This window comes from Uranotaenia lowii, chromosome 1 (assembly GCF_029784155.1).
Source record: "Uranotaenia lowii strain MFRU-FL chromosome 1, ASM2978415v1, whole genome shotgun sequence".
Lineage (NCBI taxonomy): Eukaryota > Metazoa > Arthropoda > Insecta > Diptera > Culicidae > Uranotaenia > Uranotaenia lowii.
The window spans coordinates 197,622,616-197,646,066 of record NC_073691.1 but is presented as its reverse complement, the minus strand read 5'-3'; the positions used below and the strand labels follow the sequence as shown (position 1 = coordinate 197,646,066).

General features: G+C 36.8%; 2 protein-coding genes and 3 long non-coding RNA genes across 9 annotated transcripts in view; 1 reads left to right on the top strand and 4 right to left on the bottom strand.

Moving 5' to 3' along the window:
- The window catches only part of LOC129742887 (lipase 1-like), a 17,532-nt gene extending 1,677 nt beyond the window's left edge, over window positions 1-15,855 (bottom strand). Inside the window, exon 1 of the mRNA XM_055734834.1 lies at window positions 15,682-15,855. Coding sequence (XP_055590809.1) covers window positions 15,682-15,807 — 126 coding nt within the window. The 5' untranslated portion in view covers window positions 15,808-15,855. The remainder of the gene's footprint in view (window positions 1-15,681) is intronic.
- On the bottom strand, window positions 438-1,603 carry LOC129742892 (uncharacterized). The gene is made up of 4 exons (XR_008736570.1): window positions 1,354-1,603; window positions 1,212-1,291; window positions 1,071-1,137; window positions 438-981 (listed from the first exon to the last, which is right to left on the bottom strand). It is a non-coding gene; the product is annotated as an uncharacterized LOC129742892 (long non-coding RNA).
- LOC129742897 (uncharacterized) lies at window positions 4,970-6,292 on the bottom strand. The gene is made up of 4 exons (XR_008736571.1): window positions 6,043-6,292; window positions 5,901-5,980; window positions 5,760-5,826; window positions 4,970-5,670 (listed from the first exon to the last, which is right to left on the bottom strand). It is a non-coding gene; the product is annotated as an uncharacterized LOC129742897 (long non-coding RNA).
- LOC129742900 (uncharacterized) lies at window positions 14,858-23,038 on the top strand. The gene is made up of 3 exons (XR_008736572.1): window positions 14,858-15,053; window positions 21,338-21,874; window positions 21,987-23,038. It is a non-coding gene; the product is annotated as an uncharacterized LOC129742900 (long non-coding RNA).
- Window positions 21,029-23,451, bottom strand: part of LOC129742841 (uncharacterized) — a 127,487-nt gene continuing 125,064 nt past the window's right edge. For 4 of the 5 annotated variants that reach the window (XM_055734780.1, XM_055734786.1, XM_055734792.1 and 1 more), the window contains 3 exons: window positions 21,973-22,201; window positions 21,518-21,905; window positions 21,029-21,451 (listed from right to left, as the gene is read on the bottom strand). In XM_055734780.1, coding sequence (XP_055590755.1) covers window positions 21,391-21,451; window positions 21,518-21,905; window positions 21,973-22,201 — 678 coding nt within the window. In that variant the 3' untranslated portion in view covers window positions 21,029-21,390. Of the gene's footprint in view, window positions 21,452-21,517; window positions 21,906-21,972; window positions 22,202-23,021 lie in introns of those variants that run through there. The other variant, XM_055734805.1, reaches the window with a different exon arrangement.

The window sequence follows — 23,451 nt, the reverse complement described above, 5'->3', positions numbered from 1 at the left end:
ATTTTTGCCTAGGGTCAGGTCACCCTGAATAAAGGATCAATTCTCCTGTGTCTTAAAAAATATCACCATTTTTAGTCTCACAAAAAGCTTCTATTTCATCTACAAGTTCATGTTGTAACACGGAGTTAGCTCAGTGGGTGGAGATTTGGGAAAGGTAAACAAGAGGGAACTCAGGGTCGTTTTATGATGCAACGCGACACTTTCTTTCCGCGGAACTCGCAGCAGAGGAATCCAATGGGAATCGAACCAACCAGGGTCGTAAGCATGGGTGATTACCTCTCATGCTAGCAACCAGTCCAAACGATGAGAAATGTTAAAACCGAGGCGGGCAAAGCATATAATTTCGTGAATGGAAATGTTAAGAGGGAAGGATTGAAAAAACGATTTTCGATAAGGTGTAAAATAACAAAGTATTCCAGTAAAGTATTCTACCTGATTTCAAATTTTACATAATGTGGGGGGTTTTATTTACATAGTTTTTCAGGGGTGACGTCACATATAAGGCATACTTGCGGTTAGATTTTGTGCACGGAATTTATCAGGAACTACTAGCGGCAGCTGGATCGGCGGACAACGACGATTGATTGGAACCATATGGGGACATCGGTTCCCATATTATGTTGATTTTTCCACCAGCAATCCGGAATTCACAGCAGACTCTATCCGGCGTCCCGGAAGAGCCTGCAAGTTGCGATTTGTGATTCCGGCCTTGTTGTACCGGATGATCTTTCCGATACCCTCGTAATAGCCCGACAAGGTTATGTTTTAGCCTTGCCTTCGTCGTTAACCTCGTAATGGCCCAAACTAGGTTATCAAGCGGTCCTAGCGCCACCGGATGGCCACAGCCAAAAGCCTTCCGACAAGGTTATGTTGTGTGGTCTTTCTGTCTGGTTGATTTTGGATGTTAGACGTCGCCGTGTGGTTGCAGTTCACGAATAGCTGGTGAATAAGCCGACAAAACAAGAAAAGGCCCTCTTGGACCTGCCAAACAGGGTTTTAATACCAGTGACTTAAGATTTTACACAGCCCACGTGGTTTACAATTTTTGTTTTTGTTGTTAAATTAATTACCTTTTCTTTGTGGTGGTTTTTGTTGAGTTTGTCTTCACGATATTTGTTCTTTTTATAATTTCTAAATCTATAACAAATTAACATTTACATTTTAACACGTGCTTTGCTATCTACGTACACATTTTGTTTTTATTTACTAACCGTACTTATATATTTTTTTAACCGCGCACCGTACTACTGTTTGTATTTTTGTAATACGTTTTTATTTTGTACTTTTAGCTCTAGAATAGATAGGAATAATTTAATTACTTTACACCACAACATTTTAAACAAACTAAATTACTTGAACTACACACGACGCACACTTCTTACTCCTAACGAGATCACAGACAGAAAGAACATGCTTTGCATTGCCGATATTCGATAGACCTTGATTTTTGGCCGACGCCCATACATACGGCAAATTTACATGGTGCGTCGTTCTCTGGGTGCCCACACTTCCCCATGACGGCCCTGGTTGAGCACGACGCCCCTGGATTTCTCTGAGAAAGAGAGTGCCTGTGCGGGATGACAGATGATTTGGGTGAAGTGGGGTGAAGTTAGCCATTCTGTTTGCAGGATTTGTTTTTGTTTTTCCTTAAGGGACAGGGATGATCTGATTTTGTGGCGGAGCCACACAAAAACATGTAACCGACGGCTACATTACCCCATCGTCCCTTCTCAAAATGAATGAACTTTCATTCATTTTGTTATGAGGGAGATGAATGCAACAGTCCATTTGAAATAATTTATTTTGATCTGATCAAAAGAATATTTCTTTACTATGGTGTCTTTTTAAACGAAATACCTATATCTCAATCATCACTAGATTGGAACAGTAGGGGAGAGTGGGGATACTTGATCCCCTTTTCTTATTTTCACCATATCTTTCTGGAAAAATTCAGCAACTCGCCGTCTTTGACATTTTCTGACAGCTTTGAACTTCAAGTTTCTATGCTCCAAAAATTAGAACGATACTTGAACCCGTTGATGAACTAGAAGCATTTTCGTGGGAGTAAAAAAATTGCGATTTTTCTGAAGTTATGGGAGACTTGATCCCCTATTGAAGGAGACTTGATCTTTTATTCAGGAAGCCCTAATCCTTGTATAAAAATCAAACAAAACCCCAAGATAGAATGTTAATTGACTATTTTTGTCATGTTTGTTCTCATTTCACAATTAATAGCAGACATAAGAAGAAAATTCTATAACTTTGTCACAACGCTAATAACATTGCATACTTAAAGGCGTTTTTTTATAACTAAGAGAAAATTAATTATTTTTGCTCTTTTTTTCAGACAATTGTTTGATAAATATTAGTTTTTGGATAAATATTAGTAATTTCGTAATCAGCAATCATAACGATCAATTCAGAAGAAGAATATGCCGTTTGGAAGGGGGATCAATTGTACCCAACTCTAGGGGATCAATTGTACCCATAATCAACATTTTAGAAAACTTTTTCCTAAAAAAAGTTGAGAGCTTTCCATTGCTTTGAAAATATGGCATTATGAAGTTCATTTTACGCACGAACGATTGATACATTGGAACAAATATTTTTTTCATAATTTTCCCTTGTAAGGAACATTTTAAAGTGATGAAAAAAGATCTTCAAGTTACATTTTGTGAAATTTTCCAAACAAAGTTCAATTACTCAAACAATTATTTTGTTAAAATTTTTTTAACTACAAGCATTGTTATTTTGCTCATTTTGACACATTTTTCTAGAACATTTGATCTTTGTAAGACATTCCAGTTTCGAGATATAGCTAAGGAATCAAGTATCCCCAGGGATCAAGTATCCTCATTCTCCCCTATCGTTTGTTTCAGTGTAGCACTTTTACTGACGGTCACTCACGACAACGTCAAGTTACTGAGTGTTTTGTTGACGGTCACTCACGACAAACGTCAATAACAAAGAGTTCAATGTAAACATTGGAGCTGGTATTGTTGATCAATCTTCGGGAAAATATTCTGTTCATATTTCACGGTAAGTATTCTCACAAAGCTTATTATTGGCAAATTTTAGTAAATTAATCAGTTATTCTATCTCTTTTCTATTTCAGCTAAAATTGCGGAAAGAAGAAGTCCGGAAGAAGCAGAAATTTAACGAAGCAGATGATCCGTTCAGCTGGAGATTTGCTTCAACATATCCGAATCGTTGGATAACAAAAGTTGGGCAATCTTGCGGTTGTTTTTCGATGTGCCTTTTTCTATATTTCTCATCACAAGGACCGCGGTTCCAGGGACGGAAGAAAAACGACAACAATCAGTTTCAGGTAGGTTTTATGTATCGTCACATTTGATGAATAGATACTTTGTAATATTCTTATTTTTTTCTTGTAGGTGGTGAATCTCAAGTCGGTCACGGAGAAGAACCAAGTTAACTTCCCGGAAAAGCGAGTCATCATTTTTATGCTAGTTGCATTTGCATGGGTCCATTGATGGATAATAAATGGGACCCTAGGTGAAAATTAAACCGTGGAAAATATTTCATTCCTAAAAATGTAAGTGTTCCAATTTATTTATGTATTTTGAGATTTAAATTCCAAATAAATTACTTTAAAAAGTTTGTATGATTCTCTCTTTTTCCAATCCGAAATTCCTTCAAAGCAAATTTACCAATTTTAATAGTTCTAACTACATTAGAAAGTCAAATCCAATTCTTATATCAGGAAAAAAAATTCGAAAGTTCGAAACGTGAAGCAGTTTGGGACATATTCAATTATGACGACGTTCATTTTCTTGATCGGATCTTTCATAATGTATTTTAATTCTTGTTTTTTTTTTTCGAATTAGAGAATTGATGTAGGCTTGAGGCTCAAACAATGACAAATTTCAAATCCATGCAGAAAGTATTAGAAATATCTGGAGAAAACAATCAAAATTATAATAATTATATACTGACTCTTCACAACTAAATTGTTCGTTGTGGAAGAAACTAATTGTTCTGCTTAGATCTTAAAACTGCGGGAAAACATCCATAATTCCACAACTAAAGATTTTTCACTTCCTAGGGGGGTGAAGAAAATAAGAACTATATACAAAAGTTTAGAGAAAAAGTGGCTTTTAATTTGCCAATCCAACTGGTAAATACCGATTCAAAACTATAACATTTTCACAATTTCTTATTCTACATATTCACAAAATTTTAATAATAGTAACTAGTAATAAATTAAAGCAAAAAACAAAAATATAATAAATTCTGGTGATTCTGGATTCTAATACAATTCTGGTGCATTCTTGTGTGGTGTTCTTAGAATCATCTTCAAATTTCCACAGATATTTTGCCTCAAACTTAGCATGTTTAACATGCACTGAAATGGTTTGAACTTATTGAACAATTTGTACAAAAATTCATCTATGTCCGTGTAGTGTTTTTCACTTTTTGATTCAATTTTTAAACTCATTTCCGTTCTTATTTATTTGCATTCCAATTCTGAAAACAAAAAGAAAATATTAGTAAATTTTTCAAGAAATAACAGGGGAAACATTATTCCATTATTGGTAGATTTTTTTCTAATCAGCGGCAAAGGGAAAGCTTCAGAGTTTTCTGAAGTTCCATCAAGGCCCAAAATTTTGATTTTCAAAATTGTTTGCATGATGTAAAAGTCCTCAACTCCAACTCAAAAACTTATGGTTATCGGATTAACAATCGTTAGGAGAACGATCCAATAGGCTAACAGGAACTGTTACTATTCCTCCCTCCGGGAAAATGTACCGTTGCTAAATTTTTTTTTTGCGGGCGCCAATTGTAACACGGAGTTAGCTCAGTGGGTGGAGATTTGGGAAAGGTAAACAAGAGGGAACTCAGGGTCGTTTTATGATGCAACGCGACACTTTCTTTCCGCGGAACTCGCAGCAGAGGAATCCAATGGGAATCGAACCAACCAGGGTCGTAAGCATGGGTGATTACCTCTCATGCTAGCAACCAGTCCAAACGATGAGAAATGTTAAAACCGAGGCGGGCAAAGCATATAATTTCGTGAATGGAAATGTTAAGAGGGAAGGATTGAAAGAACGATTTTCGATAAGGTGTAAAATAACAAAGTATTCCAGTAAAGTATTCTACCTGATTTCAAATTTTACATAATGTGGGGGGTTTTATTTACATAGTTTTTCAGGGGTGACGTCACATATAAGGCATACTTGCGGTTAGATTTTGTGCACGGAATTTATCAGGAACTACTAGCGGCAGCTGGATCGGCGGACAACGACGATTGATTGGAACCATATGGGGACATCGGTTCCCATATTATGTTGATTTTTCCACCAGCAATCCGGAATTCACAGCAGACTCTATCCGGCGTCCCGGAAGAGCCTGCAAGTTGCGATTTGTGATTCCGGCCTTGTTGTACCGGATGATCTTTCCGATACCCTCGTAATAGCCCGACAAGGTTATGTTTTAGCCTTGCCTTCGTCGTTAACCTCGTAATGGCCCAAACTAGGTTATCAAGCGGTCCTAGCGCCACCGGATGGCCACAGCCAAAAGCCTTCCGACAAGGTTATGTTGTGTGGTCTTTCTGTCTGGTTGATTTTGGATGTTAGACGTCGCCGTGTGGTTGCAGTTCACGAATAGCTGGTGAATAAGCCGACAAAACAAGAAAAGGCCCTCTTGGACCTGCCAAACAGGGTTTTAATACCAGTGACTTAAGATTTTACACAGCCCACGTGGTTTACAATTTTTGTTTTTGTTGTTAAATTAATTACCTTTTCTTTGTGGTGGTTTTTGTTGAGTTTGTCTTCACGATATTTGTTCTTTTTATAATTTCTAAATCTATAACAAATTAACATTTACATTTTAACACGTGCTTTGCTATCTACGTACACATTTTGTTTTTATTTACTAACCGTACTTATATATTTTTTTAACCGCGCACCGTACTACTGTTTGTATTTTTGTAATACGTTTTTATTTTGTACTTTTAGCTCTAGAATAGATAGGAATAATTTAATTACTTTACACCACAACATTTTAAACAAACTAAATTACTTGAACTACACACGACGCACACTTCTTACTCCTAACGAGATCACAGACAGAAAGAACATGCTTTGCATTGCCGATATTCGATAGACCTTGATTTTTGGCCGACGCCCATACATACGGCAAATTTACATGGTGCGTCGTTCTCTGGGTGCCCACACTTCCCCATGACGGCCCTGGTTGAGCACGACGCCCCTGGATTTCTCTGAGAAAGAGAGTGCCTGTGCGGGATGACAGATGATTTGGGTGAAGTGGGGTGAAGTTAGCCATTCTGTTTGCAGGATTTGTTTTTGTTTTTCCTTAAGGGACAGGGATGATCTGATTTTGTGGCGGAGCCACACAAAAACATGTAACCGACGGCTACAATGTATCGTTCTAACCTTTGAAGCATATAAGCTTGAAATTACACGCTGTCAGAAGATGCAAACGACAGCAAGTTGGTAAATTTTCCCAAAAAGATATGATGAAAATAAAAATGGATTTCTATCTGTCTGTCTGTCTGTTTCCCATAGACTCGGAAATTATCGAAGCGATTTGCATGAAACTTGGCAGGTGGGAGCGTTGGAGGCCGGAAAAGGTTCCTATTATGGTTTGAGACACCTCCCCTTCACTGGAAGCGGGAGGGGGTCTCCCAAACAAAAGTAACATGTATGCATAATTTGAAAACTGATCATGCAAATGGAAACAAATTGTTTAGATCAAGAAAGTGAAAGCAAATTTGCCATAGAAGTGGTTTTGGATACGAGAAATGCTTTTATGATTTTTCGAGCTCCCTCTCTTCTTCCAGAAGAAGAACGGGATTTTGTTTTTTGTTTTAATTATATAGTTCTGTATATTTAGCTCTAGAAAACTCATTTTCCTTGTACAGTCTCACAACAAGATAGCACCAGAGTAGGCTATATTTTTACTGCTGGCTGCTGTCAATCAATGGTGGAGGAACAGGAAGAAAAAAAAGAGAAAATGGAAGGCGAAAAGAAAGCTTTTGCTTTCTTCTGTACCAGGCGTCCGTGAGTAAAGTCCGATTTGTGTTAAGTGTCTGTGTAATTCAAAGGAATTCGCCCGGAAACGTCGGTTGACTTCCTCACGGCCCAGTCCCCAGTTCCTTCGTGGTCTCGCGCCTAACCGTGAAAAAACCCGCATAATCACCCTCGGGTTCTGCGGAATCCTAATTTCCAAGAAGGACTTCCCTTCTTGGCCTGTCCGGATACAGGGCACTCCCGTGGTGGGTATGCCGATCAAACGCCAATTAAGTGAGACGCCTGCAATAAATGAGTCCAGCAACGCCCGCTGGCGCCGATAGTTTCGGAACTCCGTCGATATCGTTGGGCGTCGATACGCCCACACATAAAAGAACATAAAAGGTTTCTGTCGATATTTGGTATCACTCCCTCCTTCCAATGGGAAGATAGGAAAGGGGCTCTCCTCCTTTACAATTTTTTGCATAACTTGAGAATTTATCACGCCCATGGAACCAAATTTGAGTGAGCGTATGAAACGCTGCGAAAAGATGAAAAAGAGATTTTCAGAGTGGCGCTAGATTGGAATCCAGAAGGACATCGAAGAAGAGGCAGACCCAGAAACTCGTGGCGGCGAAGCCTAGCCGTTGAAATCCGAACTGTCGACGAGAATCTTGACTGGGGACCAGGTGAAGACGTGAACAGTGGAGGTCTTTTACCACGGCCCTATGCACCGGAGGATCGGCGCGGGATCATTAAGTAAGTAGGGTAAAACTGTACAAGACGCACCAGCTAAGCATAATTGCTATTTTCAGCGATACCAATCATTTAAGAACCAAATTGATAGTTGACGACGATTCAAGGATGAAATTTACGTATTATCGAAAAGAAAAAATATGATAAAAAAACGAACTTGGCTATATTTTTGTAAAAAACTAAAACAGCCAGAAAACAAACCGCGGGGTAGAACGCCAAAACTAGTGGACAGAACGCACCAAACAGGAAGGGTGGTAAGAAATAGAACAATGATTATAACGAATGTTATTGTTGAAACACTAAATGTTTAATTACATGTTCATCGTATTTTTGTAAACCACCATTCTTTGGCTAAAAATCATTTAGTATTGCTAAACTCATCGAAAATTTCGCTTTTCAAAACACACTTTATTATAGCCTTATAGATAAAACGCCTTCAAGTAGGCAATGAAATTCAATTTTTTTGACTGATATAGTGATATCGCGGCAAAAATGGCGGCCGATAATTTTTTCGAGTCGGATATTGGTGCACCGTTTTAACTCGAACAAGGACAAAATATGTGATAACTTTGCAATGTTATCGTAATTTGGGAGTCAGCAAATAAAAAGAAGGGCATTTTGTTTTGATATTCAGGTTTTCTCAAAAGTTAACAGCATTTAAAATTTGAGCTTAAAACACGTGGTCTTGTGCGCATTCTGCCCCAATTTTCATTTGATTGATTTTTGACAAAATTTGTATGAAGTTAGTAAAATACAACAAAATGTTTATAGCCTTCCGAAAGTGAACATGAGTGGTAAAACGATAAGCTGTAGTTTGATCAGATTGCGCAGGCTGTTTTACCATAAAACCTTATATGATACTTGTGAAAAATTACAAGTTTCACGATGATTCCATTAATTCCTCTATTTCTAAGAACTAAAGTGGATTTTGTGAACTTTTCATCTATTGAAAGATGAAAAAGCTTGTTTGCTACAATAAAAATTAAGAAAAACATAATTTGTAGCCGTAGGTTAGTGTATATTTGAGAAAGAATGACATGGGCCATTTTACCCCGCTGGTGCGTCTTGTACAGTTTTCCCCTAAATAAAATATGATGAGAAATGGTTATATGATTATTTGAAACTCCTCCATTCTTCCATTGGGGATATAGGAAAGGAGTAGGGAGGCCAAACTTCACGGGGAAAAGGAATATTGCACGAGAAATGGATGTATTAAAATTTGAGACACCACTCTTCTTCCAATAAGTTTATAGGAAGGAAGAAGGGCCGTAATACAATTTTATTGGCATAACTTGAGAAATCATCAACAAATGAAATTAAATTTGGCAGGGGAAAATATATTCGGGTACGAAATATGTTTGTAAGATTGTTAAAAACCCTTCCGCCTTGCAAAAAAGAAAAAGGGAATATCCTATACAGCTGTTTTGGCATAAATCGAGCTCTGATCGATCAAAAGGGACTATCTTTTAAAAGAGAGGTTGTTTGCGTATGAATAATTTGAAACCCTCCCTTTATTCAGGGCGGAGTAGGAAAGGAGACAAGTTTTTTTTTCATATTTTATTCGGCTTAACTTGAAAATTTATCAAACAAATGGAATCAAATGTGACATGTGACGTTTTTTAGATACCAACAATGATTTTTTCATGAAAGATCGTGAGCCCTCAACATTTTATGAAAGAAGGAAAGGGTGAAGAATCCATACGAATAAAACATACATTTTGGCATAATTAAAGAACTCATGAAACTTATAATAACACAGTAAAAATTTCGGATCTTGAAAAGCAAATTTGAAGATCAACTTTCACTAAATAAGATAATATCATCTTTGATTTAAAAATTATTCCTACGAAGCACACCGGGTCAGCTAAAGGGTGTGTCACATCAAATTGCATCACGGAAAAAACGCTGTAGAAGTTCACCCAGCTGACCGATCCTTTTGAAAATTTTAGACAGTAAAATGAAAACTATTAAACAACTTTTGGCATTTTCTTTTTATTCATACTTCGAGCTCAAGCCCTTATGCTCGCACCTTCCTCTTTAGCCCGTCCATAAGGTTCTGTACAACGTCAGGTTGTAGTTTTTTTTTGAACAGAAATTCATTTTCTCTTGAAGTCCGCCTTCTTTTTTTTTTTTTTTTTGTTTCGATTATAGTCGTTTTACCATCTTTATGGCATTCGCGACTTTATCAACGTTGCAGTTGGCGGATCGTTATTGAAAAACTATCCGGTACAACTGTGTTCGATGTTTACTCTTAGGCTCGAACTCGCGGACATCGGCTCAGGAGACAACAGACTTGCCAACTGAGCTATATCACAAGCCCAGAAGTCCGCCTTCGATTTGACAACTTTTGGGTTCTTCCGAAGGGCCTGCTTCATAATCGCCCAATATTTCTCTATTGGGCGAAGCTCCGGCGCGTTGGGCGGGTTCATTTCCTTTGGCACGAAGGTGACCCCGTTGGCTTCGTACCACTCCAACACGTCCTTTGAATAGTGGCACGAAACGAGATCCGGCCAGAAGATGGTCGAGCCCTCGTGCTACTTTAATAGTGGTAGTAAGCGCTTCTGTAGGCACTCCTTAATGCCGTTTTCGTTTTTCTCCACTGGCGCGGGGCAAAACTTTCTCTGAATAAACAAACAGAATCGTCACCCGGGACGATGCAAATATATGGTTGCTTTAGTCAACCTTATGCTTACTCCCAACACTGACAACTTCAACGGGTTGCAACCGCCTGCAAGGGTTCAAACCTCGGGCAAAAATAGTGGACTTCTGAATTTATAACCGAACACAATAACAGCAGTTCGGGCAAAACTCGTGGATAATTAGGTTACCACTGCTAATAAACGAAAACACTATAAGTTAAACCTGCCCGTTTATCGTGCCGGTCGTCACGAAGGGGGCGCTTCGCTTTCCGCAAGAGCAGATCACTTGCCACACCATGTACTTTTTGGCAAACTTGAATAGTTTCTGCTTGCGAATCTCTTCCGGAACGCTGAATTTGTCCTCTGCGGTGAAGAACAACAGGCTCGGCAGCAGACGAAAGTCCGCTTTGACGTAGGTTTCGTCGTCCATTACCAGGCAGTGCGGCTTTGTCAGCATTTCGGTGTACAGCTTCCGGGTCGCACACCATGTTTTGCCTTTTTTTTTTTTTTTTAAGATAACGAACACAAACACATACAGGATCTCAATGAACTTGATGTTTCCTCGAAGAGATTCCTTTTTTCTTAACTCTAAGTGTACATCTTTCGAGGATATGATGGCTAGCATCTTACAAATGCTAAACCCACCAACCCACAGAAAGTGTACTATGTATGCCGTGACCGGGATTCGATCTCATGCCCGCTGGCTTAGAAGACTTGAAGGCTACCCTCTACGCCACGGGCTGCGCCTTTCGTAGCGGACTCCTCGCGGAGCCTTCTGAACCTTGTATGTACGCAGGCCTTCCCGCTGCTTGGTCCGCTGGACGAATGAACTTGACAAATTCAACTTTTTGGCGACATCCCGGACCGAACTCACGTCTAAACTGCTTAACTACGCGTTTGTTTACGTTTTGTTTCATACAACGTAATGAAAGCTCACGCGAGAAATATAGGGGAGGAGCGGGCTATATGCGCCTATTAAGCAGAACACTGATTTAATCAAATATAACATCGAATATGTGTACAAAAACTATATACACGTGTGTAGGCATCTGTTTTCTATACATGGGAGTAATTTTTATGTTAAAATTTTCTTCTGGTTCCAAGAAAACGATTTTATTATAAGTGTTGTCTAAAATGCCGAACCTCAAACCGTGCGGGCTAAATGCGCCTAATTATGTTTTGAACAAAATTTCTGTTTTTTGGGCAATATTTCCGTATAATTTCATTGAAACTGCTAGAAAGTAATAATTTCCGTACGACAAAGCTGAAGTTTTATAAAAGTCTATGTATATTATAATTTTTTTGGAATAAAACAAAAGTAAGGGTTTCCATACTATGGAGGCAGTTCATCCATGAGAAAAACTTTATCAAATCTGTTTTTAGATCTTCAATTCTCTCTTAAGATGTTATTCAGAGCTTACCTTTGAAGGTTCAATGATAAAAATCATTTATTTATTCTATTTAACCTGTTATTTAAGGATGGAGGCATTTTACAAACATGATGGGGGCATACAAAAACACTGTATTATTCCACTATATAATCATTATTAAACCTCCACAAAAGCTGAAATATGTTTAATTTCTTAAGTTCATTTGAGTTAGAAAAAAAATCATCCTAGTTTTTGTTTTAAGCTTCTTTACGTATAATTTTTAAAAGTCGAAATATTACATCAAAATGTATCAAAACCTTGTATGATTTTTTAAATTTTTTTGAGTTTGTAAATTCATAAAATTCTTTCTTGCCTTATATTCTAAGCGTATCACCCTCAAAATGCATTGGTCAGATAAGCTGTTTAGTCAGCCACTTCAACAAACAGCCGTAGGGTCATTTAACCCAAGCAAGATCCATCGAGTTTTTGGAAATTTATGAACAGCCGCCGCCTCAAAAATACGATTCCATTTTCTGTATCGTTTCATGGACGCATCTCGAGTAGCATCAGGGAATCGGCTGATTTATTTTCGGAATTCTTCAGCAGTGTTTATAGCTCGTCTAATCCTGATTGCGCTGATACCTATTTTGGAACTCTACCGAACTATGACGTCAGGCTCCCACAACCTCTATTTACCGATCAGGAAGTGTTAAACGTACTCAGTTCGCTCGATCCATCGAAAGGTCCAGGTCCAGATGGCATTCCATCGTCATTGGTTTCGAGATTAGCTCTATCTCTTGCAACACCGCTTTGTTTAATTTTCAACCGATCAATCTCAGAAGTCTGGGAGTGCGCATCGTGTGGAGAACTACCGGCCAATTTCAATCCTCTGCTGTTTTTCAAAGGTGCTTGAAATTTTGATGTACGAAAGGCTCTATTCAGCAGCTACTCCGATACTTGCCGAAGTCCAGCACGGTTTTATCCGGAAGAGATCAACGTTGACCAACTTGATGCGCTGTGCCAGTGACCTGATACTGCAACTGATAAAAAACTGCAAGTGGACTCAATATACGTCGACTTTGCCAAGGCCTTCGACAAAGTACCTCATATGGTCGTGATGGAGAAAATAAAACGCTATGGTTTCCCTGAATGGGTAAGCAAATGGTTGCACTCTTACCTGCTTAATCGTCAAGGCTTCGTAAATATCCGTGGAATTCACTCCACTATGTTTACTATGCCATCTGGTGTTCCGCAAGGTAGTCACTTGGGACCACTTATTTTCGTGATTTTCATAAACGACTTAGCAACCGTCCTTCAATCGCCAAAACTACTGTTCGCAGATGATTTGAAAATCTACCGGATCGTTGACTCAAGAGTGGACTGGGCTGCCCTCCAAGAAGACATTAACAGACTTCTCGCATGGTGTGGAAAACATGGAATGGAAGTAAACGCTGATAAGTGCAAGTGCATCAGCTTTTTTAGAACCAGAAACTCTTTGGTCTTCGATTACCGACGCTGGCATCAAGGCGCATTCTTCTACAACGGCTCTTTGTCTTTGATATTCTACAGAATAATGTGGACTGCCCAGAATTGTTGTCGTTACTTCCGTTTAACGCTCCTGTAAGATCTACTCGGACGCAGGAGTTCCTCAGACTTACTACTAGACGAACCCGATACGGACAAAACAACCCTTTGGATACATGTTGTGCTCGTTTCAATGAAATAGTTAGTAACTTTGATTTTAATATTTCTAAGGCTGTGTTTAAAAGTAGAATAAGATAGTATCTTTTTGTAATGTGTAAACATCTCTAAATGTCTGCAAAGACTAAATAATAAATAAATAAATTACGCTTTTGGTGACACTCCGCTCGAAAGAGTTGTCACAATTAAGGATCTTGGAGTAACCTTTGATCAGAAACTCTCGTTTAATCAGCATATCGCAATAACAACAGCTAAAGCCTTCGCTCTGTTTGGATTCCTGCGACGAAATACTTTGAGCTTTGAGGACCCATACGCTCTCAAGACAGTGTTCTGCTCTTTGGTGCGAAGTGTCTTGGAGTATGCGGCACCAGTTTGGGCACCCTACCACTCTGTCCATATCGAACGAATTCAGAGAAAATTTCTTCGTTATGGCGTCAACTGCCATGGAGAGACCCTGTAAGGCTACCACCCTACCCACAAAGGTGTGCTCTTTTGTCTATACCGTCCCTAGGTCAAAGAAGAACATATTTGCAGCGAATGTTTGTATACGATATCCTGACAAACGCTGTAGATTGTCCACAATTGCTCCAAAGCTTGAGTTTGCACGCCCCAGCCCGCCGTTTGCGTAATCAAACCACCCTTTGGCTACCTAGAAACAGAACAGTTTTTGGACAAAACCACCCGCTGAATCGATGTTGTCAAGTCTTCAACGATGTTTCACACTTGTTTGACTTCAATGTATCCAAATCAATGTTTAAATGTGCAAAACGTAACGTTCCCTAGTTTTAATATAGTTTTAATTTCAACAAAAGTTAATTTTAATATTCGGTCTGTATGGCAGCAGTCGAAGACATAAATAAATAAATAAAACCCGATAAGCCCATTTAGGAAACCTTTCCTCTACTTCAAACTCACCTCCAGGCAAGGTTGCCGAAATTACAGAAAAATCTGTAATTTCACAGAATTTTGAGCAAATTTTCATCACAGAATCTGTATCACAGAACACAGATTTTTTAAATATTCACTGATTTCACAGAATTTTTGAATTTTGAATGAATTTCCAAAAAAAAATTTTTTTTTGCCAGTAAAAAATTTATTATTCTTGCTTTTAATAAGTAAGGTATGTTTAGGCTTAGAAATCGGTCCTCTACAGCAACGAGCGAGGCAGCGCGATTTCGACACGGCGCGTGAAGCGCCTGGGGCGCATGAAATATTTCCAACCTATTGTGATAGGACTCCGCGAACTTCTTGGCGGGAGATTTTGCGTTCTATGCACCGCAAAAGATCGGCTTGGGCATATCGAACCGCCATCCCATCGTTCACTTCAGATTGTTCCAGCGCGACGACTAGACGGCCAGGCCGAAAAGTGTCTCAAAATTATATTTGTCTAATTGTTAAGTGTTTAGTAATAAATTCTATATAAGTCTTTAAAGTCTTTTGAAAGTTAAAATAAAAGTGTAGCAAGTTGTATCATCATTGGACCAAAAAAACCGAGGAAGTGTATCAAGAAAACTTATCACAAATTTTGGGAGCTAGTGTCCGCATCAAATTAATTGTCTGGGAATCATCCACTGCAATCCTGATCCCTCGAAAAGGTATAGTAAGATTTCTAATGTTAATTTATTTTTTTCAACTAAAATGTAAATAAGACACATGTCATGAATTTTCAATAAAAATAATGGAGTATTTTTGGGTAAAATCACAGAAATTCAGAATTTTTTTTTTAAACACAGAATTTTTTTCGTTAACCTTGCCTCCAGGACGTAACATTGATCAAATTAAAATTCTTCAAATGCAGTTTAGTTGTTTACTGAATGTGCTAAAAAGTTCCCAAATAAAGTACATCAAAATGTGTTGCCCCAGTAGAGTTGCTATGTTTTTTTTTACGTCGTCACGTCACGAAATAGGAAATGTACCTATGCGTCAGCTTTAGTTACGTTAACACTTTTCCGATTTAATTAAAATTGCGCGAATTAAAATAATATATGAAAAATGGAGCACTTTGACAACTTTGAAGCGCGTTTTCTCGAAACTATCATTTGGGACTATTTTCCCTTTGATTCTGAGTGCCTCAATTGTCGTTGGGTTTGCTTTTAATAACACCATCTCACACTTGATCTTTTGTTGGCCTACTTCAAGGCGTTTTAGATAAACAACACCACGTTCGATTAGATGTGTCCAGATTTCCTCGCGTATGATCCTTGAATGGTTTTTCAATCTTACCACCGTTAGTAGTGCATCCTCTTCTTCGACCAGAAATCGGGCCGTAGTTTGATTCTTGAACCCATCGGCCAGATGAACCAAGATCAATAACACTCCAAAGGATGAACCTAACTTCGCGAAAAACATCGCACCCACGTGTCGATCCTTCGAGCTAGAACTAAACTCCTTGACAAACGGCGCTCGACTGGAGGCAACTGAATCAACGGATTTCGTTCTTAATCCACGGTATCGCACCGGCCAAATCGCCCGTCCCAGCCAAGGAGGAGGTCAACAGTAGAAACTCTATAATGATTACCTGGAAAAATAACCGTTAATCGAGGGTGTGCAGCCACATGTCCCCTGCTATTAAGTCACACACGTGTCCTAGTAGTTAGACCAGTAGGTTACTAACTAACTGTTGCTGCTGCTGCTGCTAAGTTGTCTCGCGCGATTCGCTACCGTGGAGTTTGTCACTTGATTGGAGCTACAGGCCGGCATCTGGCCACCAGCCCCGGTCCAGCGCAACGTAGCGCGTCAAGTAGACCAGCTAAGCCGCCGCAGCGCCGGCTAATAACAGCTATATTCAGTAGACTTCGCTGACTGACTGCTGATTCTAGTAACAGATCCTTTGCTGAATTAACTGATGAACTCTGGCCCGGCAGCATAGGCGCCCTCTGATGAAGGAGATCCCAGAACAAACGAGTGAACGTAATTTAATGAAGGGAAATCTTTCAATTCGGAAAGACTAAGACACAAGACACATTTTCGGCGAAAACGCCTAAATTTAGTGCTACTGTAATTAGTGTTTAGAAATGTTTCGATTCCCTCAAAAGGGGATGCCTCAAACCATTCCTTCAACAGATTATCAATAAGAACAATGTGATTTCTCTGCTCCTAAAGGTATACGCGATCGGGTTAAGTGATATCTATCTGTTTAGTTTTTAATGACCGGCATTTTGTGTGAGCGTTAGGCTGATTGAAGATTATTGCGAAAGTGCGAAACTGATCGTTAAGAACCAAGCAGATCGGTAGTTTCAGCTTTTGGGGTTCGGGACAGTACGGTGTGGGAACTAAACATGTAATGTAAGTAAGTACATATAGGTATCAAGAAGCGACCCGTAACTAGTCGGACCTGGTTGCAGTTAATCACACGACCAACATATCTCAGCAGGTGCAAGCTTCACTAATATGGGTAATTTGTGTGAGCTTATAATTAGCGCCGGGTCCTATCGCGGATGCCTAGCTAGCCCAACTCGGTGATCAATTGGTTGGTTTATTCAGTCGGAATGGTGGACAGGTTTCATTCGTCTCTTATTTTTTGCTACTGACATTTTGTAGGTTAGTAGTTTCTCTTTGTGACGTGATTTATTTGATTTTTATTGTAAGAACTTATGTTAAATTCACCACAAACTGGACACTGGACACAAACAGCGAAAAGTCAATAACAAAGAAATCACTGATCGTGCAAAGCTGATGACATTTTCATTTTCTTAACCCGTTCTGTCTTTTGTCAGAAATCTATTTATTATCCTTCTGACGATGGAAGTGGTTTCTATCTTCGATTTTTTACCCCTAAATGTATGCACCACAATTGAGACTTACCTATATTTATGTAAAAAAATAAGTATAAAATTGACAAAAATCGAAAATATGACAGAAATAACAAAAATTAAAAAAGTGACAAAAATGACAAAAATGACAAAAATTACAAAAATGACAAAATTTACAAAAATGAAAAAAATGACAAAAATTGCAAAAATTACAAAAATTACAAAAATTGACAAGAATGACAAAAATAAGAAAAATGACAAAAATGACAAAGATAAGAAAAATGACAAGAATGTCAAAAATGACTACAATGACAAAAATAACCAAAATAACAAAAATGACAAAAATGACACAAACAACAGAAAAGACATAACTGACAAACTTTTTAAAAATGACAAAAAATGCAAAGATGCTAAAAATGACCAAACTAACAAAGCTGAAAAAACGACAAAACTGGCAAAAAAATACAAAAATGAGAAAAATAGCAGACACAGAAAAAAAAATCAAAAACTTTAACAATGACAAGCAAACGAAAAAGGATAAAAATAACAGAAATGACAAAAATGACAGAAATGCCAAAAATGACCAAAATGACCAAAATGACAAAAAATAAAAAATGACAAAAATGCCAAAAATGACAAAGACAACAAAAAAGACAAAAATGACAAAAATGACAAAATGAAAAAAATAACAAAAGTGACAAAAATGACAAAATGACAAAAATGACAAAAAAGACAAAAATGATAAAAATGTCAAAAATGATAAAAATGACAAAAATGACAAAAATGACAAAAATGACAAAAATGACAAAAATGACAAAATTGACAAAAATGACAAAAATGACAAAAATGACAAAAATGACAGAAATGACAGAAATGACCAAAAATGACAGAAATGACAAAAATGAGAAAAATAACAGAAATGACAAAAATGACCGAAATGACGAAAATGACAAAAATGACAAAAATGAAAAAAATGACAAAAATGACAAAAATAACAAAAAGTACAAAAATGACAAAAATAACAAAAATGACAAAAATGACAAAAATGACAAAAATGACAAAAATGACAAAAATGACAAAAATAACAAAAGTGACAAAAATGACAAAAATGACAAAAATGACAAAAAAATACAAAAATGACAAAAAAAAACAAAAATTTAAAAATTGACAAAAATGACAAAAATGACAAAAATAACAGAAATGACAAAAAATGACAGAAATGACAGAAATGACAAAATGACAAAAATACAAATATCACAGAAATGACAAGAAATGACAAATCGACAAAAATGACAAAAATGATAAGTAAGAAAAAGTTTCAAAAATGGCAAAAAATAACAAAAATGATAAAAATGATAAAATTCACAAAAACGACAAAAACGACAAAAATGACAAAAATTACAAAAATGACAGAAATGAGAACAACGTATGACAATAATGACAAAAATGAAAAAATAACAAAAATTACAAAAATGACAAAATTGACAAAAATGACAAATATGAAAAATATGACAAAAAATACAATATTGACAAAAATGACAAAAAAACAAAAATGACTAAAATGACAAAAATTACAAAAATGCCAAAAATGACCAAAATGACAAAAATGACAAAAATGACAAAAATGACAAAAATGACAAAAAATGACAAAAAATGACAAAAATGACACAAATGACATAAACGACATAAATGACAAAATTGCCAAAAATGAAAAAAAAGACAAAAATGAAAAAGATGAAAAAAAAGACGAAACTGACAAAAATGGTAAAAATGACAAAAATGACAAAAATGACAAAATTTACAAAAACGACAAAAGTGACCAAAATGACAAAATCGACAAAAATACAAAATCACAAAAATTGCAAAAATGACAAAAATTACAAAAATGCCAAAAATGAAAATTAACAAAAGAGTGACAAAAATAACAAAAATAAAAAAAATGACAAAAACGAAAAAAATTACAAAAATGACAACAATGACAAAAATGACAAAAATGATAAAAATGATGAAAACGACAAAAATTACAAAAACGACAAAAATGACAAAAATGACAAAAATGACAAAAAAACAAAAATTATAAAAATGACAAAAAATGACGAAAATTACAAAAATGACAAAAATGGTAAAAATGACAAAAATGACAGAAATTACAAAAACGACAAAAGTGACAAAAATGACAAAATGACAAAAATGACAAAAATGACAATAATGACAAAATTGACCAAAATGACAAAAACGACAAAAATGACAAAAAATTACAAAAATTATAAAAATGACAAAAATGACAAAAATGACAAAAATGACAAAAATGACAAAAATGACAAAAATGACAAAAATGACAAAAATGACAAAAATGACAAAAATGGAAAAAATGGCAAAAACGAAAAAATTACAAAAATGACAAAAATACAAAATGACAAAAATAGCAAAAATTACCGAAATGACAAAGTGCCAAAATTGACAAAAATGATCAAAATTACAAAAATGACAAAAATTATAGAAATGACAAAAACGACAAAAATGACAAATTGACAAAAATGGAAAAAAATGCAAAAATGACAAAAATGACAAAAATGACAAAAATAACAAAAATGACAAAAATGACAATAATGACAAAAACGACAAAGTTGACAAAAACGACAAAAATAACCATAAAGAAAGAAATGACAAAAATGACATAAATAGACAAAATTAATAGAAATGAAAAAAAAATCATAAGATTACCAAAATTACAAAAATGGCAAAAATGAAAACGAAGATCACATAAAGACCAAAATGACAGAACTGATAAAAATATGCAAAACGAAAAAAAAAAACCATTTTTGTCTTTTTTGTTTTTGTGTTATTTTAATCATTTTTTTTTTGTTTTTGTCATTTTTATCTTTTTTGTTTATTATTGTCTTTTTTTCGTTTCTTTTAGCTTTTGGTGTAATTGGTCATTGAAAGTTGCTTTTTCTTATATTTTAGATTTTTTAATTATTTCGGATCACCCCAGCAAAAAATGGATAGACCACCCTCATGAAAAATCAAGTCTTAGATGTTTTTTTAAATAACATCAGATCCCGATTTTCTAGACATTTCTTATTAAGTAATTTGGAATCCAAATTAAAATTTTGTCTTCCTTTTGAGCGATTCAAAAAAAACGGAACCTTGAACCCTTTGAGGCACCTCTAAATCAAGTCGGATTGAGCTTGAATTGAGCAAAAGTTCAATTTTTTTTAACCAATTCACAAAAATCCCCAATTCTCCTATTTGAGCAAGAATGTTGTTGATTTCAAGTCTTCAAATAAATGCAGATTCTTCTGCTAGACTAAATTTATTTAAAAAAAAAAAAAATTCTACAGATTTATAAAATATTTGAAAACACACTATGAATTTAGTTTGGAAATTTCCAATCGTGCAGATAGTCGGGCTCGACAAATTCATGCCTTTTTTCTCAAAGTAGTAATTCTCGTCCGAGGCCACTGACACAATCTTAACCAGTCGCTCGATTCCTTGGCTATCAGCATAGTCCGAAACTACTTCTTCTGTCTTTTACAGATTTGTTGTATTTAGCTAATCTGATGATTTTTTAAATGTTCAAGAATACATCTATCCGACGGTGTTCGAATATGTGGGAGTCCAATGAATGTTTTGACCGCTATCTCAGATCTTCTGGTAGAAAAAAAACTTAGGTAGGTACTTAACAAAAGAAGGGATTCAGTTTTTGCTTTGCTTCGCTGCATCTCATTTTTCGATAAAGTTTTTAAGTAACGATGAAGTGAATCGGGCAAAAGTAAAACAAACGAGAGTTTGAAGAAAATTTCTTTATTTCGACGTTTTAATTTGTGTTTCACATTTTAGCAGTGGCTCACGATCGGAGTAGATAAAAAAAGAGGAAGCATTGTTTTACATCTCTTGGATCCTATAAGCTAAAATTCTACCGGTAATAGTTTTGTCACTTCTTACATGTCGATTAGCTTTGAGTTTTGTTCCGTTTTTTGTTTCATCTTTATTCAGTTTATTTGAAGGTTATACCTACACTTAACGACAGAAAAAAATAGATTGTATCTCCCTAACTAGTTTTGATTATGTTATTTTAGAAACTAGATACTGGATGATGTGTTTCGTTGTACATTTAATTGCAGTTAGCTGGACGTGTTGCATGTCCTTCGTAGCTCAGCCCCCCCTGACCTTTATGCTAATCTCGGGTGACCAGTGATGCTCGTAACGATTCGTAGGTTGTTTTCATTGAATCCAATCTGTAACAACAATGAAGGAAAAAATCAGCGTCGATTGTTAAAAGGGTCCGGAAACATTCAATGAACCTTAACGCAAGCAATGGTTTCAAAGCCGTCCGGATGTTTCCGTACACGGCTGGATTGGTGGCTTCCTGAACCCGTAGAATACTGTTAGCTGCATCCGGTGGACGAGTGAACAATCGGGACGGTCTGCTGGGCAGGGCTTTCGAGGCCGCATAATCATCAAGGGTTCGTTCCCGAATGTACAGAAGCGGCCTGATGATGCGAACCTCTTGGCCTGAGCTGGGACAACTGTTCCGAGTGATGGCTTGCATCGGACAGAGTTTGCCCTGATAAAGCAACGACACCAGAAACCGATCGGCGAGCTTATCCAGCGTGTTTCCCTGAGCTAGAACGTTGTAACCTTTGCGCTGAGCTATACTGGTAAGCTTTTCCTGTAGGTTTTCGGGGGTTTCTGTTAAAAAAGAATTTAAACTTTTTATACAAACTTAAAATATAACAAAATTAAATGAACTCGATACCATTCTGTTCGTAGAAAAACTCTACTCCCAGCTCCCGGAGGTACAGCATCAGGGCTCGCGGGTCGACCCCACAGTCTCCGATGCTGACGGTGGCCAGCTGGACTTTGCTGAGGTGACGTGCCCGAACAAACTGTCGCAACAGGTGCAGCAGGCAGAGCGAGGAACTGGACCCGGAGAGGCACACGAGGATCCGGTCCCCGTCTCGAATCATATCGAAGTCGTCCAGGGCCTGTGTTAATTGAAAGGGTGTAGAATTTTACTCAGGGTTCAATATATTTGAACTTTCGAGGACCTTACAAAACCACCATGCAGGGTTTGTGACCGTTGAAGAGATGATTGCCTCTCAGTCTTTATGAGATTTCGCTTTACATTTTTGAAACTTAAAGAGCTTCTGTAACTTTGTTCATAGCTCCAAAATCGCCAGAAAAGCTTATGAAATGTTCGATGTTTTATTTTTACTACGCGTATTTTGTTTGTTTGTGAAACCTAAGGAAAATCTCGATTTGAAAATAGAACTTTAACGGAAAACTGATATTCAAATCACATCAGCATGGTTGCTCAGTTCCAGCCTGCCATTTCTGACAACTAGATGGAGCTGCAACCGTGGAACTCGAAAACAAATTCCAGGTAACTCATTTCCCATGAGCGACGTTGCTCAGAGTTCATTTAATGCTCTCTGAGAGCCAATCGAATTGGACGCACAGTGGGTAAAAAATTGAATTTTACAAACATCGTATAATTATTGAGAAAAATTCTTACGAAGACATATTTCAAGAAAAAAAAAATTGTGGTAGAGATGAAAGGAGTATGGGATGATAAAATTGTGTAGTTTTTGTGTTTTACCACCTCATGCATACCTTATGCAAGTACTCAAGAAGGCATCCACCAAATTACAAAAAAAACTGATATTTAGCTTTTTGCCAATCACCACACAATGGAAGCTCTCAAAAACCAATTCTAATGTTTTTTTTGTTAGTTTTACCAATTAGTGATTTTGAGTATGGAAACAAATCGAAATTCTAAGGAGTTCATCTAAAAAGACAGTTCAGTTTGAAGATGTATTTAAATGTAGCTTTTATTATTTCTGTCAAAATCGCATCTGATAACTTCATAATATCTTTCAACTTGTAGATTATTCCATTAAATATTGTAACTTTCTGGTATAATAGTACATACATCGGTAACACGCATTCACACAAAAATCACATTGTTTTTAATTATTTTGTTTCCTGTTTATTCAACGTTGTATATATTGGCTCCAATGACTTGTAAAACGTGTTGCTGCTATCGGCTTCTATGCAATTATGGGTCTGTAGAAAATATATAGAGGATCCTCTCATCCATCAACAACAACGATAACGATAAATCTACTCAGTATGTGCTCCCGGCCCGGTTGAAACAGCATTCGCGGACCGAGTAGTTCCAGCGAACTTATGTTACGTCTCAAACTTTGAACCATTCTAGTGCAGTTTCAAACAT